This window comes from Notechis scutatus, chromosome 2 (assembly GCF_049901735.1).
Source record: "Notechis scutatus isolate UNSWTSFEM ecotype Mainland chromosome 2, rNotScu1.2, whole genome shotgun sequence".
Classification (NCBI taxonomy): domain Eukaryota; kingdom Metazoa; phylum Chordata; class Lepidosauria; order Squamata; family Elapidae; genus Notechis; species Notechis scutatus.
Window position 1 is genome coordinate 70,210,173 of NC_142010.1, and position 17,433 is coordinate 70,227,605.

General features: G+C 39.1%; 1 protein-coding gene across 1 annotated transcript in view; it reads right to left on the minus strand.

Annotated features, from left to right (window-relative positions):
• Window positions 1-4,093: 4,093 nt before the first annotated feature.
• The window catches only part of NSD1 (nuclear receptor binding SET domain protein 1), a 71,197-nt gene continuing 57,857 nt past the window's right edge, over window positions 4,094-17,433 (minus strand). The window contains 10 exon segments of the mRNA XM_026673395.2: window positions 4,094-7,783; window positions 7,786-8,841; window positions 10,420-10,621; window positions 10,988-11,094; window positions 12,029-12,170; window positions 12,424-12,540; window positions 13,984-14,253; window positions 14,946-15,058; window positions 15,699-15,904; window positions 17,139-17,295. Coding sequence (XP_026529180.2) covers window positions 7,026-7,783; window positions 7,786-8,841; window positions 10,420-10,621; window positions 10,988-11,094; window positions 12,029-12,170; window positions 12,424-12,540; window positions 13,984-14,253; window positions 14,946-15,058; window positions 15,699-15,904; window positions 17,139-17,295 — 3,128 coding nt within the window. The 3' untranslated portion in view covers window positions 4,094-7,025.

The window sequence follows — 17,433 nt, forward strand, 5'->3', positions numbered from 1 at the left end:
TACTTATGATGGAGCTGAAGGAGTGGTACCTCTCCTGATACTCACAGCATACCTGTGGTCAGAAGATGGCCGTTTGTGACCTCCTTTGTCAGTTTCCTATAACCAACCAAAGTCAACAGGGAAATGAATAGGTTGCAGTGATGGTGTGATATTATTTAATGGTGGCAACTGAAAATGCAGGAATTTCTGTCACAAAGTGGCATGGTTACATAACCTTACACTTTACAGCTGCATTGCTTAGTGATGGAAATGATGGTCTCAGTTACTGTTGTTAAATGAGGCCTATTCGTCAGGGCCATATGAGGAAACTGTTACCTGCAAGCCATCTCAAAGTGGTTCTAGGAATGATCATTGGTTCCAGCCAATCAGTGGCTGTCAATGTAGCAACAGAAACAACCCTTCTTTCAAATAGGGGTCTCTATTGAGATAGCTTAATCACAGTTGGCCAAAGTAATTTAATATAAGAATGCATACAGAATATGGCCCATTACTATGAAAGGACTTAGTTTCTAAATCTTGGACACCGAGTAGAACTACATAGATAATATTAAGGATACTGGAGTTTCAATGCAGTTCCAGGCTAGTGTAATATGGGAGCTAGAGAATGCCAGAAGGCTGTAGAGTGAGAAGATCACAGATGTAATCATGAAAATGCTTTTTCTTTCCTGACAGGGATGGGTGGAAATGTTTTCTTTTATAAACACTAGCGGTAGCAAGGTGTACAATATATTTCTATTTTGTTACATGTTAATTTGTCACTGCAAAATGCTTTTTCTATCTTCGGACTTTTAAAAATAGGACTGAACCTTTTACTAAGGCACTAAAAAGGCTGCACATTGTTTTGGCCAATGATAGAAAGAGGCTCCATCAATTTGGGATGGTGAATAAGCAAATGGGAGTTTTCCTGTATTCTTGCTCAGCTGGATCAAGGATGTGCCTGCCAAGAAGCAGCAGGACAGAGCAGCCATCGTTTTTTAGCTGCTACCTATCTTTTAAAATGAGCTGACAAATGCAGTCTCTGAATTTTACTTTGTGGCCCAAGCATGATTTTTTCTGAGGAAACTTTCCATGTTTTTTTTTACAGAGAATGCAAGAAAATTGTGTCACAAAACAGCAAATTACAGTTAAAATGCCCCCAAACCATTCATCTTACTGCCTACCATACAAGCCTGATATGTTCTGTACAGGAGACAGTCACTCCATAGCCCTCAGCTTCTCAAAAGTATTGAGACTATCAATGACTAAAACTTGTTCATTTGTTTTTGATGTATGGTAGTTTTGCTTTTCATGTGGGAAAGTATACTTTGCTACCAAACAATCTTGGGAAACTTACTTAAATGTCTAGCTATAGTAAGGTAGAAGTTAAAATGCCACATATTAAGGATCCAGTAAAAAGCACATTTTGATTTTGCAGCACATTTTAAAGAGTTTTTAATAATTTAGTCTGGATGGTTTTAATAAGTCACCAGAAATAAGCATGACTTCACTTTGTCAGAGTGGCAGACAACATTGTGCTATCTTGAAAGCTAAGCACTGTTGGGCCCATTTACTGTTTGGATGGGGAAAGTACCTGTGCTGTAAAAGTAGCTTTCCATTAAGGTAGATTTTAATGCTCTGCCAGGCCTTAATGAGACAATGCACACAGATAAGAGTAAAGTTAAACTTTACTTTACAGTAATTACGTTCTTTTATATACAAAGAATTACAGTACATATTTTGGGAATGCCTGGGTAGGGCAACCTTACCCCCCTCCCCCAATTATCTAAATTTCACATACAGTCAACTAGGTATGGGAAGCAAAATGAAATTAATAATCCAAAGACACTTCCTCTTCTTCAAATATAGCTATTCCAAAAACAACTTCGGGCAGCCAGCTCTCTATAGAATTGGTTAGCTCTGCATAGCCATATTGGGTGGGTTTTTTCCACTAATACAGGTATATGCTTTGTTGACTCCTTTTCATCATCCATGCAGATAAAATTAAGCACTGGAGGGATATGGCAGCATATGCTGTTTAGATCTGCAAACAGCTCTGCTTAGCCATAATTCCCACTGATGCCCTCTCCACAATCATCAACCAACATGCCTGAGAATGAAACAATGCATATTGCTTGGAGAAACAATTTTTCCCCTCCATCTTATGTTAGCATTGCTAAGTGCCAATTACCTTATCAGACTCATTTTTATTTTGGTTTCATAAAAACATGATTTTTTAAAAAGTTTAACATCACTTTTATAAATGACCAAATACATGAACAATAGTTCTGCAGCTGTTTTAAGAATTGCAAACCCCAAACTTATGTCATAAATTTGTTAGTCTCTAAAATGCTGCAAGGCAGCTGCTTTTGCTGCAACAGATAAACACAAGGTCCTCTTCTACCATTCCACCCCCCCCATCAGCATTACTTTTGTTTTGAGCCCTCAAATGTAAGTAAACCTCTCCAAACTTTTTTGACCATATACTAGGATAGGCTCCTAAGCTTTTACAAAAGAATCTGTCTTCAAATGATGACAAACCTAGACCTAGCAAATGTAAAATCATCACACCATAAAGTACAGTATCAAAAAATGATCAGTGGGATATCCTGCTGCCTCAGAGGTTTTTCAACTTTACAACCAAAAGATTGTAATTTGTCTTAACTGGTGATGAACAGAATGGGATTTATCAGGGATTTATCTAGTCAAGAGTGCAGGAGGAATTTGAGCTGACTTTCTACAACTTTTCAAGATGTTGCTTTCAGAAGCACGAAGCATACAATGACCTGAAGACCAAAAGAACTATCGCATTCAAACGGCTGTCACATATAAATTGACCCTTACCATCTTGAATATGCTAACAATTGCAAATCTAGAAAAGGAGACAGAAATGCGTCTACTACTTAGTGTAACTTTCTGTCAATATTTGAATATTGAATACAATATTCAATGTATTCAATATTGAATACATCTTGATCTTAGATGTGAATATTATCTCAATTCCTGTAATGCAATGTTCTTAAATGGTTTCAACAGCTACTTTCAACAGCTTTGTACTTTCCAAGGAATTCAACCACACTGTAAAATGTCATATCAACACAAGCAGTAATTAAAAATTTTTATGTAGCTCAATAATTATGTGTTTTTGGAGGAAAGACTTCTTTAAAATTGAACATAAGCATATGAATGCTGCAGAATATTACATATAATTCTAAATTCCCATTTTTAATTAAAAATATGCCCACATTTTGAAATTATACATCCTAAATTAAAGGACTTGCAGTCAATTTACCATCTGCAGGAAAATGCAGAAAAGTGGTAGAGAGAAGCATGAAACATGGAATGGTTAGCAGCACATTACTGAACCATATTGGCCAGAATTCTCCATATACTTCAATATTATCACAACCATTGTTTCAAACAAGCCCCATTCAAGCCTCTGGGGAAAGAAACTTATGTTTAACTTGTAACTATTGTAAGACTGACCAAGGAGTGCCCTCAATTTAGTTTTACACTGTACACTTCCCACAAGTAACCTATACATTAAAAATAAACTTTTATCAGCTTCATGAGTTTTTGAACAGATTTTGAACGGATTTAGGCACCTGCAGGCTTTAAGGTTCACTTCTCCCTTCTCAAAAGCTTAGATAAAATGTTTGGAAAAAGGAGAGGCAAATTGTATTCTTTACAGTTCTATACAGTCACCTGAACTGTATAATGCACATGGCATGTTCGTGTGTGTGTGTGTGTGTGTGTGTGTGTATACACACACACACATTAAATTCTAGCTCAGATTGTTCTCAATTCCCCAATCTGTTTATTTTTTGGAATGTGCCTTCTTCAAAGGCAAAATACAATCTCAGACCTCCATCTACCAAAATTGCACGACCCTAGACCAGATTCTTAATTATAGACCATCTCTTCTTCTAAAATAAACATGATAGCAAAGTAAAATATTTGTACATAGGCACATCACTTTGCCCACAATTCCAGCAAGATACCATTACTCAACAGCAGAGTAAATATGCCCAATCAACTTTAAATTCAAGACTATTTTAGCCCTTTCAACTGTTTATCAACTATGTTTTCCAACCCTTATTTGCTCTTTTCTTTTGGACTGATGGCAAACACTAGTTGACCAGTGTTGCTTCTAATGAAGAATTTCCTGCCTCATGTGGTCATCTGGTTATAGAGACCTTACCTTATACTAACCAAGACCTGGGTGGTGATTCCTCCTTATGCCTCATATTTTCCTGACGTTACACTTTGTAGTGTCTTTACTTAGCTTAATGAACTGGACATTAACCTCTGAACTTGGAAATGTCTGTTGTGTTTGATAAAATATTCAAGTTGCTTCGGCTATACTTTTGCAATGTTTTCTATTTCATTGCTTAGTTCAGTTAACAACATTGTACTTTAAACAAGTTTAGCTTAAGGAGACTGAAAAGAGGAAAGGTGTAATATTAAACAAGTCAATTGTTTGGAAATACCACTTGAAAAGTTTAATTTAGTTCAATCATGAGTTCCTAGCCAAAGATTCAGAATGTGCTGCTACTTAAATCCCAGTTCTTACAGTCACCTACATGATCCCTAGGAATCTGAAGAAAAGAATTCAAAATTAAAAGTTCTGAGTTTTAAAATAGCCTCCACCAAAAATATTCACAGTTTATTTTTTTCCATGAAACAAATACCTAGTTAAAAACACATGACATTGCAAGAACCAAGTTGGATAAAGCAGTGCAGATATCTCTCTTCTTACAAGTACAGCTGTGAAGGGACGGCAGGGGCTGGCACAAAGGAAGCCCTAAACACACAATCTACATGATAAAGTCCAGTTCACGGGAAGGCCTAGAAACATAAAATTTAGAGCCTCGTTTTGTTTCCACATGAGAAATGCTTAATATGCTGAGCCTCATGATTGGCTTGACTTGCTTGATTGTTCAAAAAGGTGGGTCTTTTCATTTTAAAAAGTTTTGGTAAAATGCCCTTGGTTTCTTGTATCTGTCTCATTCAGAAGAACTGTCCTGTTTCCTTTTGTGCAGGAATCACGCAGAAACAAAAGGTGTTTGCATTTCGCCATTTTCAGCAATTAGCAGCGCTCGGCCTGCAGGTGTTCAAGGAAAACCAACTTTAAGCACTAAGGTTCCATTTAGTCATAATGCTTTTTACAAAGTCATTAGCTGTACTTGGAGAGAATGAAATGAATCAAAGAAGAGGATGAGATGCACAACCAGGTGGGGAATATTTCGCAGTGTCGAGTAGATATTGTCATTGTGGAAAGCCAACATTGAAAAAAAGTAATGGATTTGAATTTGAACTGCCACTGCAACATTGATGACTGCCTACAGGCCCTGAATACCCCAAAGTTACCTATTCCAAGATGAAAGGCTCTAGATTGGGTCAGAGTTAGAATTTCTGCTCTGTACCATAATGTGAACATCTAAAGAGGACCAAATAGGAGCTATTCAAAAGGTTTTTACTTCAAACTGGAGCTTAACAGTCTGTGACAGTTCAGATGCCTAGGCAAAATAGAACAGGGTGGCATTCTAAAAATGGTCAAATAGTTTGCTGATTTTGTAGTATGAAATGGAAGCCATATTAGATATATGAAGGCCCTGCAGGTGAATAATATTGCCATATACAGGGTAAAGTAATAATTTATTTGATTCCCCAGCTACAGTTTAAAGAAACCACCATCAGTACCATTGCAAGCTATATTTCTGTGGTGCAGATAATATATCTGCCTGTTTATGTAATACTAAATGCTTCCTCTCTTAATGGAAAAACAGTATTACCAACCTAGCAACCAGTCGGGTCTAAAATGTTGCATTAACTGGAAAGTACAGAAAAAAGAACGAGAACCTCAGGCAAGAGCTAGAGCTCTTCAAGTTCCAGTGTGAGAACTATAACCTTAGCTATCTCTCTCTTTAAGCAACAGGACACCTTAGGGCTTCCCCACTAAATTCAAGTCAATTTTGTGTAGGTGGGGTGTTGCAGGAGACAACACCCCACTAGCTTGCTAAGCTAGACACTAATCAGAATAGTAATATTCATTTTTCATCTTGAACATGTATTCTCATATCGATCGTCAACTGTTTAGTTTTCTGAATTAGCTTATAATTTAGAAATACACCCATACATAATGCAAACATTATTTTTAAGCTGATTTGCCATGGAAAAGAGGAAGATTAGTTTTATTTGTCCACACTGACTATCAGTTTGACTACAAGATGACTTTGGTGAACAAACTGTAAAAACAAAACAAAATCCAATACAGCAATGCTGCACTGGAAAGCTAGACGAATAATGTATTTATTTTTCTAATCTGCTCTTGTCTTTAGTGGTCAAAATTCTGTTGAAAAGGGAGCTCTAGTGCCATTGCACTAAAGGCTTAAGTCCCAAAGAATCTACCAGATAGTATCTCTGAATATTCCCGCTGTAAGACATAGGTTCATTGAGGCACAAGTTCTTCTGTTTTGCAGAACGGAGGTCCTCAACTAACTTCAAGTATTATTATTTTTTTAAAGCACCTGCATTTGAAAAGCTCCACCCTGACAGCAGTTAGACTGCAAGGAATGACAATTAAGGACTAAAAATCTGCTGCATTTCCTTTTGTGCTCTCAATATCTCAATATTCATTCGTTAAACATTTTGGAAATATGAGGGGCCAAGTGTGGAAGTTTGTTATGATAACAAACTATTTCTTTGGAGCTACATGGGAATAATCTAGGAACGCAAGTCTGTTCCTAGATTCAGACTCACAAAATTAGTAAACTGGTTAATGGAATTAAATATTTTATCCCAAGTGGATTCCTTTATTTCAGCATTATTGTCTGCAAAATGAAGGTAAAGACCACCTACATTCTGGCTCCTTGGTTGGGCATCATAGACATTTAGTTAAAATACGTCTGTATAGCTTGAGCAGGATGTTGCTGGAGGTTAAGAAACTGGGGAAGTGAATTAAAAAGAAAACAACAAACAAAAACCTTTCCCACACAATTAAAAACCAATCTAAACAAATAGGTGACCCATCTGGCCTCAAACTGGCTTCACTTAGATTTAGACTCAGGAGGTTCGTGGCCAGGGGAGTCCTGGTCCAGTCCTAGCACCGCATTTTGCTCAGACAAAGGCAAGATGCCCTGCCCCACAGGCGTTTGTGTTTTCCCAGAGAGCCAAGAGATCTGCTCCAATGTCTGAATGCTTCTGGTCAGCCATGAGGTTTGCCCAGAAGGTAGAGGAGCTTCCCCTCCAGGCCAAGGGGGTTGTTCAAATGCAGACAATCTCTCTGTTGACCAAAATGTCTGCTCCGTGGAGGGTGCAGATATTGCTTCTTGGCCTGGACAGAGACTGTGCTCAGGAGACTGAAGTTTCTCAGCTGTCCAAAAAGATGGCTCCATGGATGGCAGCCCTTTTGCACTAAGCCAAGAGGTCTTTTCATGCATTTGCAAGTTCTCTAGCGGACAGGAGGTTTGCCCTGGGAAGGGTGGACATTTCCCCGTCGGCCGACAAGACTGCTCGCCAGATACAGATGTCCGTTCTTTCGGCTGAGGGTTCTGCTCCACAGTCACAAAGCCTCTTTCTTTGGGTTGAGCATTCTGGTCGACTGGCCGCAGTGCTTTCTCTGAAAGCAAAGGCCTGGGGTTTAGTGGGGCAGGAAGCCTGTCTGAGAGCTGAGGCCTCAGGCCCATGGCGGTAGAAGGCTTGTCAGATGGTACAGGCCGAGTGTCCACAGGGGTAGGCAGCCTGCTGGGCGTCTGAGGCGGTGAGCCGGTCGGAGCGACTAGCTTCTCTGACGGCTTAGACCTCGGGGCACTGGGGTGACAGGTCTGACTGGCGGCTGCGGCTTCAGGCTCAGTGAAGGGGCCGCCTTCCCTGAAGGCTGAGGCAGCGGCCCCACAGAAATGGCCCTGCCCTGCGGCTCAGGCCTCAGAGAGTCAGGTTCTGCAGCTCTATCCACTACCGGCCCGTGGGGCGGTGGGGTGGCGGGGCGCTTATCTAGCAATAGGGGCTGGGAAGGACCCATCCCTGATGGGTCTGAATTCCTGGGCGCCTCTAGGGCCGAGCAGTTGGCTGCTGTTTCAGATCCAGGTGGCTTTTTCTCGGTGGCAACAGAGGACTGTTCCTCCCGAACTATGGTGGGGGACAGCTTCTTGGGGGGTTGCCCCTTCCGGGCCCCTGGGGAAGCTAGCTTTTCTGAGGCCCGCAGCCTGAGGGCCACCGTGGGTGCTGACTTCTCTGAGGGGTGTAGCCTAAGAGCCACTGCCGAAAGTGGCTTGTCTGATGACTGCAATCTCAGAGCCAGGGCAGAGGATAGTTTGTCTGAAGGCTTGAACCTCAAGGCCAGGGTGGAGGGCAATTTGTCAGAGGGCTTTAAACTCAGGGCCAGGGTGGAGGGCAGTTTGTCTGCTGGTTGAAGCCGCAGTGCCATTGTAGAGGGTGGTTTATCTGAGGGCTGTAGCTTCAGGGCCACCGAGGAAGGCGGCTTGTCTGAGGACTGTAGCCTCAGAGCCAATGAAGAGGAAGGTGGTTTATCTGAGGATTGCAGCCTCAGAGACACAGTCAGAGGAAGCCTCTCTGAGGACTGAGATTTCGGGCCTGTAGCTGCAGGCTGCTGGTCTGATGGCTGAGTGTTTTGGCAGCCAGCTGCTGATTCTGTGGGAGGCGCATACTCACGAATCTCTCCTGGCTCTAGAGGGTTAGGTCCACAAGGATCATGTTCTGTGCATGACAGGCGTCCATCCAGTTTGGAGATGAACAGCATGCCTTCCCGATGCTGTTTGCAGAATGATCGGGGACACATCTCGCAGAAGGAGGCTGCATCTTTGTTACACACGTCACACTGATGCCAAGGACATTCCCACTTTCCTGCAGCACAGGAAAAAGCATGACTGAAATGAGTGATGGCAGCTTCTGAAAGTCCCTGAAATCAAGATGCAAGGAAACCCTGACTAGTGAAAGCTGTTCAGGGAAATTTGCTAAATTCAGCTCCAGATTCCCAGACATCCAGATGCTGGTATTAAATTACCCACAGAGGATATAACCCACAAAGGCCAATTCACTACATACAATGGTTTCATTCCACTGTTTATTATTGTGTTTCAATTTTGCCCTGGCTCCAACTGCAGGAACCTCCATCTATAGAACAAGAAAGGATACCTATGATCAGAAGCAATCAGGGCCTTAGTGGAACCTGGAATTTTAGCATTTATGATTAGCTTTTTAATTAAGGTGACACTAGCATTTGAACATGGCAACCATGCCTCCTATTGAAGTGTAGGAAATCTTGTTCTTCCTCGAGCCAAAGCATTTCCTTTGATGTGCAAAATTAGCCTATTCAGAAACTTAACAATAGGACTGTATTCTGAAATCCTTGAGTGCTGCAAGTGCTAAAAAAAACAAACCCAGATAGGAAAGGAGAAGATGCCACATATTGTAAGGGTGTTTATCTTTCCTTGCATCTAATCAATGTCTTTTATTGTTTGATTTGGTGCTTTTGACACATTGTAAATATCCAATGTATTGTTTGATTCTGTCCGCTGTATCAAGCCCCCCTCCCCCCTTAATAAAATGCCTCTACTTTACCTGAAGTATTTTTACTTAGTGCCGCAAGGAGGGAGCACTGAAAAAAACACTTTGCAAGGGTATATTGTTTCTCTCAAATTCAGGGATGAGGTTCTTTCCAGACCCATGCCATTAGAGTACTGGAGTTTCAAGGGAACATTAGCATACAAACAGTCACTGCATTCCAATGGAACACATGTGCTTTTTCACATGTGTTCCATTTATACCCTATAGGACCAGGAATGGGCTAAAGGGAATTTAAGGAATACAGAATTTAACTAGAGACATAAACATTTCTGATTCTCCCACCTCAAGAAAAAAAAGTTAGAGGTGGTATAACCTCCTGTGGGTTTCAACTAATTGCTGTTTAATTTCTCATAAGCATATGTCTGGCCTCCCTGGGCTTCTTTCCTCAATTCTTTTGATCTGACTTTGTTCTTTATTCTAATTCACTCTAATGATAATGCTGCTTCAGGTAACAATTAAATTAAATTCAATTAACAATTAAATTCAAACTCTAGGAATCGTTTACAAGAGATTGGGTAGACAGAAATTGTAACTGAATACTTTAATGAGAAATAAAAGGTATAGGGGAAATAACTGACTCCAATTCATCCAAAAGATTTTTTTTCTATTAGTACTGCACTTAATGTATGAAGGAAATAATTTCATTTTCTAACTTTGTCCTAGATTTTGATTCATTAACGCAAGATGTTTCTATGAGAAGAAACACATAGAACACCTTAAAAGAAAACTATCTTTATATAGGTTTATTTTAAAGAACAAAACTTTAGCCTTTGTCTTCCTCACATGCATATGAGCTACCGTTTTCATCCTGGAAATACTTTGTGCAGTAACAAAATATGAGAATACATGACTGACCTGCAGGTCGCCTAGTCAAATTGAGGCAGTCAGCATGGTAGACTTTGGGGCAGCCTGGTCTCTTACAGGAAACCAACTGCCCACCATCTCCACAACTGAAACATTCATCTTCCCGCTCTTTCGTGACTTCTGTTTGTGATTTGCGCTTTCCATGCCGCCTCTTACATTTCTTAGATTTCTCTTCTGTAGCAGGAGGCTGATTCTGAAGACAGAAAAAAAATCCCAGTGAGCAATTCTTCAGGATGGGGGAAAAAAATCCCTGTTCTCGTATAACTAGTTTTATTTAACTTGTTTAAGTAAGGTACATAATGATATGTCTAATCCTAGCTGGTCCATTTAGTAGGTGTACATCTAACAAGGAAAACAAGAATCGCTCTCCTTTTTCATTTTAATTTGTACTTTCACCTGTTTAAATAATGCAGAATAGACAACAGGGATGCTACTTTTATCAACAGGATAAAATTACAAATAGTAGAGGAAAACAGCAGTATAAACAATTCCTGTGTATCCAGTATATGTATATAACTGCATCTAAGGAAAAGGATCCAAAGATGTCAGACTGTTATACCTTTGGTCGTACTCCAAGGAAGCCACTGCAGTTTGGTGCTCCACACTTGCAAACTGTTTTCCCATTCCCCAAACATTCCAGATTGTAGTTAAAAGTCAGCTCGGTCCCTGGCAATGAAAGAAATCAGTAATATCACATCCCGTGTCCCCCCGCCTGCTCATCCTACTCCCTCCCTCCCCAGCTATTGTATTTTGTATTTTTATATTTTTGGAGTATTTTCTTCATGTAGGTTTTATGTTTAAATATTGTAAGCCATCCAGAGTTATCCTGTAGTAAGATAGGCGGCCAATAAATTTAATAAATAAAACCAGAAGAAAAAATAAAAATGCTGAGGGAAATCTATTTCTATTGTGTTAAGCAGGATCTATTAGCCTATCTCAGTACTGTTTCTGAAGTATAGCTGTGATATATTTTTTCTAACAGAATGACTGCAACACAGAGCAGTATCCATGGGTTAATAATGCAATTATTAGAGATTAAGCCTTTGTAGAACCTAATTCCACTAAATAAAGCATCTTTGTTTCTTCGCTGTTCCTTTTATATCATTTTTCCTCCTTTCAGAACTCTTTCAGCAGCTACAAGACTTCTATAGGCTTCTAGAGAAGTAGAGTCTTACTAATGCTAACAAGGCAGGCAGGATTTCTTCAACCAAGCAAATGAAAGAAACCCTGGCAACAAAAACCATGCAGGAAAGTAGCAGAGAAAGGGAAAAAGAAGACATGAAGTGAGGGGGGGGGGAGAAACCTTCAATGTGGGGTATTTAGAGAAAAGAAATGAAGAACCATGCATCTGCAGCCAACAGGAAATAAATGAACAAAGAAAAAGTAAAGGAAAAAGACAAATGGCAGATGGAGACAGGATGAGTCAGTTCTGCCTGGAAGACTGTCCGCGTACTCAGGAACAAACTATCCACCCGAACAACTTATCTTCTAAACACTAATATATTTTTAATGGGCTTTATAATCTTCAACAGACAGCAAAAGCTAAGCATTTAAGACCCCCCCAATGTTTCTAAAGAGAGCTTTTATGAGACATACTGACCTGCTTTAATATTTTCAAGGGCAAACAGTCCAACACGAGTATCTCCATTCACTGACCACTTCTGTGTCTCACAATTTGGCTGGCAACAATGGTTCATGAATCGAGCATAATTGCCCTTTGGTCCAGCATCAATTATTCGATCCTAAAATCACCAAATGGAATAACATCTTTCAGAAAGATAGCTGAGACTAACCTTATATGAGGAGCATTTTAAAAAATACAAAGGTGGACAAATTGAATAGTTCAGAAAGCACAGGGAGCACAAACTTATCAAAGGAGCATTTATTTTTTCAATGATTGTTAGCAATCTATTAAATACTCTAAATGATAAAACAACATTGTTTTTATATAGCCACCTGTCACTCAATGAACAGCAAACTATTTTTTTTACCCACCTTGTCCAAGGTCAGCATGTAAAAGTTGGTGATATCATGTTCTTGAGCATAGGAGATTCTGGCCCGACATTCTTCTTCATCTATCAATTCTCCCACATACTCATTCACAAACTCACCCTGAAATTCCCAGGAATGAAAGAACAAGTAAGTGCTATGATTACAAAACTTGGAAAAAAAAGTGCTTCATTAATGTCAATATTACAAGCTACTTTTTTGAGAAAAGTCAGAGGAGGCACCAATCTGTTTCATGTTCAATAATGTTCTCACTCTTACTATAAGAATAAGCCTAGACATGGTTCCTTTTGAAAACCCAGAAGCTATGAGGCTGCTAGAGAGACCCAAGCAGCCTATATATTTGTCACACAGGTAACCAACATAAGTGAAATACTGTATAACCAACTTATTTATATAATCAGTTAAAGAAAACACCCTACTTTTGAACTTTAGAGCTCTTAACAATTCTTAACAAATCTTAACAATATCATACATACATAGATACATAGATACATACATACATAGATACATAGATACATAGATACATACATACATACATACATACATGTATGTGTATGTATGATATTCAGCTTTGCTCGTTATTTTCACGTCATTGTAGTTGTGCTTTTAAAGTTGTACAGCGTTTGGCAGGAATCTCATCTGCCATCATCAGGCTTCTGTATTGATGATGGCAGATGAGATTCTGCCGAAACATTGCTACAACTTTAAAAGCACAACTACAATGACGTGGGAAAATACCCGAGCAAAGCTGAATACCATACATGTAAGTACCCGCAAAAACTTAAGATATATAAACCATAGATAGTAACCTATGACTATCACTAAGTGTTGGACCTTATGATTCTTGACAAATGTATCTACACTTTTTATCTACACTGAGAGCATATGCACCAAAGACAAATTCGTTGTGTGTCCAATCACACTTGGCCAATAAAGAATTCTGTTCTATTCTATTTCTATTCTATTTTCCATTCAAAATCTAAGAAGCCTACACGGGCTTACATATTACTGTTTCCCATTCTGCTTTTTCTCAGGGCTACTGTTAAACACTTACAACAACCTGACTATTGAAGTATCTGTAGTAGCTATTATACTAAAACTGGCAGATATTTTAAGAAACATTTGTTCAATTATTTCCTAATATAATAATTTAGGATCACGTAATTTATAGCACAGTTTAAGAATATTATGAATATTCAGTAGTAATTTGATGTAACAAAATGGGTATCAGAAACGGCGAGCTACTATAGACAATTTGTGTCTTTTAAATCAGAATTTAAAGAACTGACACTGGAAAAGGAAATAATTCACAAGGAAATGCAATCAGTATAATCAATCTTAGGAATTTTTGACATACACTGATTTGAGGGATGTAATTTAAGATTCCATTGTTGCATAATCTAACCTCTATGTAGGCAGAAAACGTACCCTAAGAAACAAAACCTCTACCATATCTTAATGATCTATATCAGAACAAGAAAATGAGCTTTTTCTTTGTTTTTAGATATGTGGTAACTATAATGAAAATAAAAAAAGCAAAAGTACCTTTTTAATGTCTCTCTTAGCTTGTAAACCCCAGCCACGTGCTAAAGTACGGACAATTTCTACTTCTGGATATTGTCTCTTGGTGAAACACTGGTTTTGGCAGCGTTCTCCAGCTACACAAACTGCAGGGTGGCATTCATAGAGCAGCATGCGATTAATACACTCTGAATCTAAGCCACAGGGGTTTTCATCTGTGGGCTTGCAGTTGCAGCGTGGAATTTCAGACAAATCTGCTGTGAAGATCTGCACTTTGCCCACAGGCCTGTTTATCTACAAGCAGAAATAGACAATTCGAAGTAAAACCCATTGTCTTAGGAAGTGTACATTTTGAAAACATCACTCAGATGCACTGTCTGGCAGTACACTGCAATTCACTGAAAGATAAGTAACTTTTAGCAGCATAAATGATGAAGAAACAATGTTGGAATAGTTACTAATATTTTTTTTACAGATGCAGAGGATACTTTGTGCTACTTTATTATTACCACCACCAGAAGAAATAGTATATTTTCACTTCCTCTATGTGACCATACAATGGCTGTTAGTTCAGTTGGCCTTCCAATTATGCACTCACATAGACACACACTTTATTGTAGGTTAGCACCAAGTTCAACTCAGTGTAGCTAACAGCTAATTTGCATAGGATGAGATGGGACAAAATGTTGAGGAATCTACTTGTGGGGTTCATTTAACAGTGCTATGTCACAATAGCAAAGACTGCAATAATTTCTTTCTTTAAATTTATATTCAGTATTGACTTTCCATAGGGCAGTTGGATATTAGGAAACAGCAAGTTTAAGCTAAGCATGAAATATACTGTATGTACTAGTTGACAGCAATTCCTGATTAAAACTAAAGCTTAATATACAGTTAAGGCTTGCAAAAGTCACATACAATCAACCTCATTAACCACTCAATTACATTTAAGGTATTATCAGATCTCTTACATTGTGCATTCTCACCTTAATATGTTTGTATGGTGGAGGTTTCTTATCATTCTTTTTGTCTTCTTGTAGCTGACGCAGTTCTTTCTGTGCCTTTAATTCTTCAAATCTTACAGCAGCTTCCTGTAAAGCTAAGTTAAGAATTGCTTTTTTTTATTATATGTGGACAGACACTTTTATATACCTTTCTGGCAATCTGGATTGTTTCTCAAAATTTTTGTATGAAGAATTGTATGTGAATAAATGTGAATAGGCCCCCAAAATAAAAAGGAGGATATACCCTAACCTATGCAAAGCTTCAACTCAAATTCATCTTTCCAGCATCAGCAATGAGATATGTAGATGTGGGCAGTTTGGGAAATGAAGTATGCTCTGTCTGAACCAAGGGGGAAGTTAGGCTGAATGGAGGGAGATGTAAAGTTTGCTTTGTATGGTCAGTGGCTAAAGACCCAAATCAATTACAAGACTTCAAGAGGGAGACACATATCTATAGACTATTATGGTGGCTTCAGTTCAACAAAATCAAAGCAAATATAACGTCCTGAATTCCCACACAAAAGTGACACGTGGTATAAGTAACCCACAGGCAGATTCATTAACGGTGATAAAAAGACAAATATCAAATTTTCAATGTTTTAGCTTACCTTTGTTCTGAGACCACAAATAATAAAGTAAATTGATATCTCATATAAGAACACAGAAGTATTGGCCAAGTACTTTTTGATTTTGTGATATTTAAGCACTTTCTTAGATTTAATTAAAGTAAGTTACCCTTCTTATAAATGCCATCCACTCCCTTTGGTAACTTATCCTTGCTGCTCACATCTACTTCCATATAAGGAAACACTCGAGCCTGGTGAGTCCAAAGGTAATCATTTGATCCGAAAAAAAGAACAGGGAATTCACCAATGACATGTTTCATTTTCTGAATGTTGATAGGAATGGTCCTAGGGTGGCAAATCTCAGCTGGCCACCACCTGATGATCAAGAACACAAGGTAAAATGAATAGATTTGTCTACTACAACTTCTGTTCTCAAATACACATCATCTTTGCTAACTCAGTCACAACAGAATAGGACAAGACCAGACGCTTTACACGTTCCCTTCACAGTGTGAAAGCCTCAGCAGGAAAAACTGAGGATAAAACACACGCGTGTGGTTAAGGTAGCTTAATTGTCATTTCAGGTAGTCCTCGACTTACGACCTCAATTGAGGCCAAAATATCTGTTGTTAAGTAAGAAATTTGTTAAGTGAGTCCTTTATTGCCTCGGTTGTTAAGTGAATCACTGCAGTTGATAAGTTACTAACCTGGTTGTTAAGTGGATCTGGAGTTGCCATTGCCTTTGCTTGTCAGAAGGTCGCAAAAGAGGATCACATGACCTCGGGACACAGCAACCGTCATAAATATGAGTCAGCTGCCAAGTGTCTGAATTTTGATCCCGTGATAATGGGGATGCTGCCACAGTCGTAAGTGTGAAAAATGGTCATAAGTCACTTTTTCAGTGCTGTTGTAACTTCGAACTGATTACTAAATGAATTGTTGTGTTGAGGACTACCTGAATTATAAAGATGGTGGTGATTTCTTCTTCTAATGGTCAGGGATCCCCAACCTTTTGAGACGCCGCTGCCCGGTTCCGACATCAGCTGGAGCGCTGCCCTGCAATCAAGAACTGGGCGCCGCCATCTTTTATGACGAAACAGCTCGTGACACTGAATGAATTGTTGTAAGTTGAGGACTACCTGAATTATAAAGATGGTGGTGATTTCTTCTTCTAATGGACAGACTCAGATTATATCTAAAACAGGATCAGTAATCCAGTTTAGCCATCACTCTGCTAAACAAATAATTCCCTCAACACTGTCCAACTATTACAAAGTCTGCACTACTATTATTACTATTAATCTTCTCATCATTCCTTATCACCCATCCCCTCCCACTTGTGACTGTAACTTTGTTGCTTGTATCCTTATGATTTATATTGACTGTTTCCTAGTATGATTTGATTGCTTATTGTAGCCTATGACTATTATTAAGTGTTGTACCTGATGATTCTTGACTCTTGACGAATGTATCTTTTCTTTTATCTATATTGAGAGCATTTGCCCCAAGACAAATTCCTTGTGTGTCCAATCACACTTGGCCAATTAAAGAATTCAGTTCAGCTCAGTTCAGTAATTTAGGTGTAATATGAATGGCTTCTTTCCCTCACCTGTAGCGCCCCACTTTCACCCAGAACACTTCCTTATAGTGTGGCTTCTTGCCAGCCTTGCAGTCATTACAGTACCAGTTCCCCTCTGGCATGTCAATGTTCAGACACTCCTGGTGGAATGCAGCAGGGCACGACTCACAGCACAAAAGGCTACCACCTATAAGGACGAAAGGTGGATTTATCACAGTCATCAGAACCGAGTTGCCATCAGTTAATAGGATTTATAATTAGAGGCCTTAAAGCCAGTGTAATATGCAGGTATGTAATGCTATAGCATTGATTGGTATGGAGATGC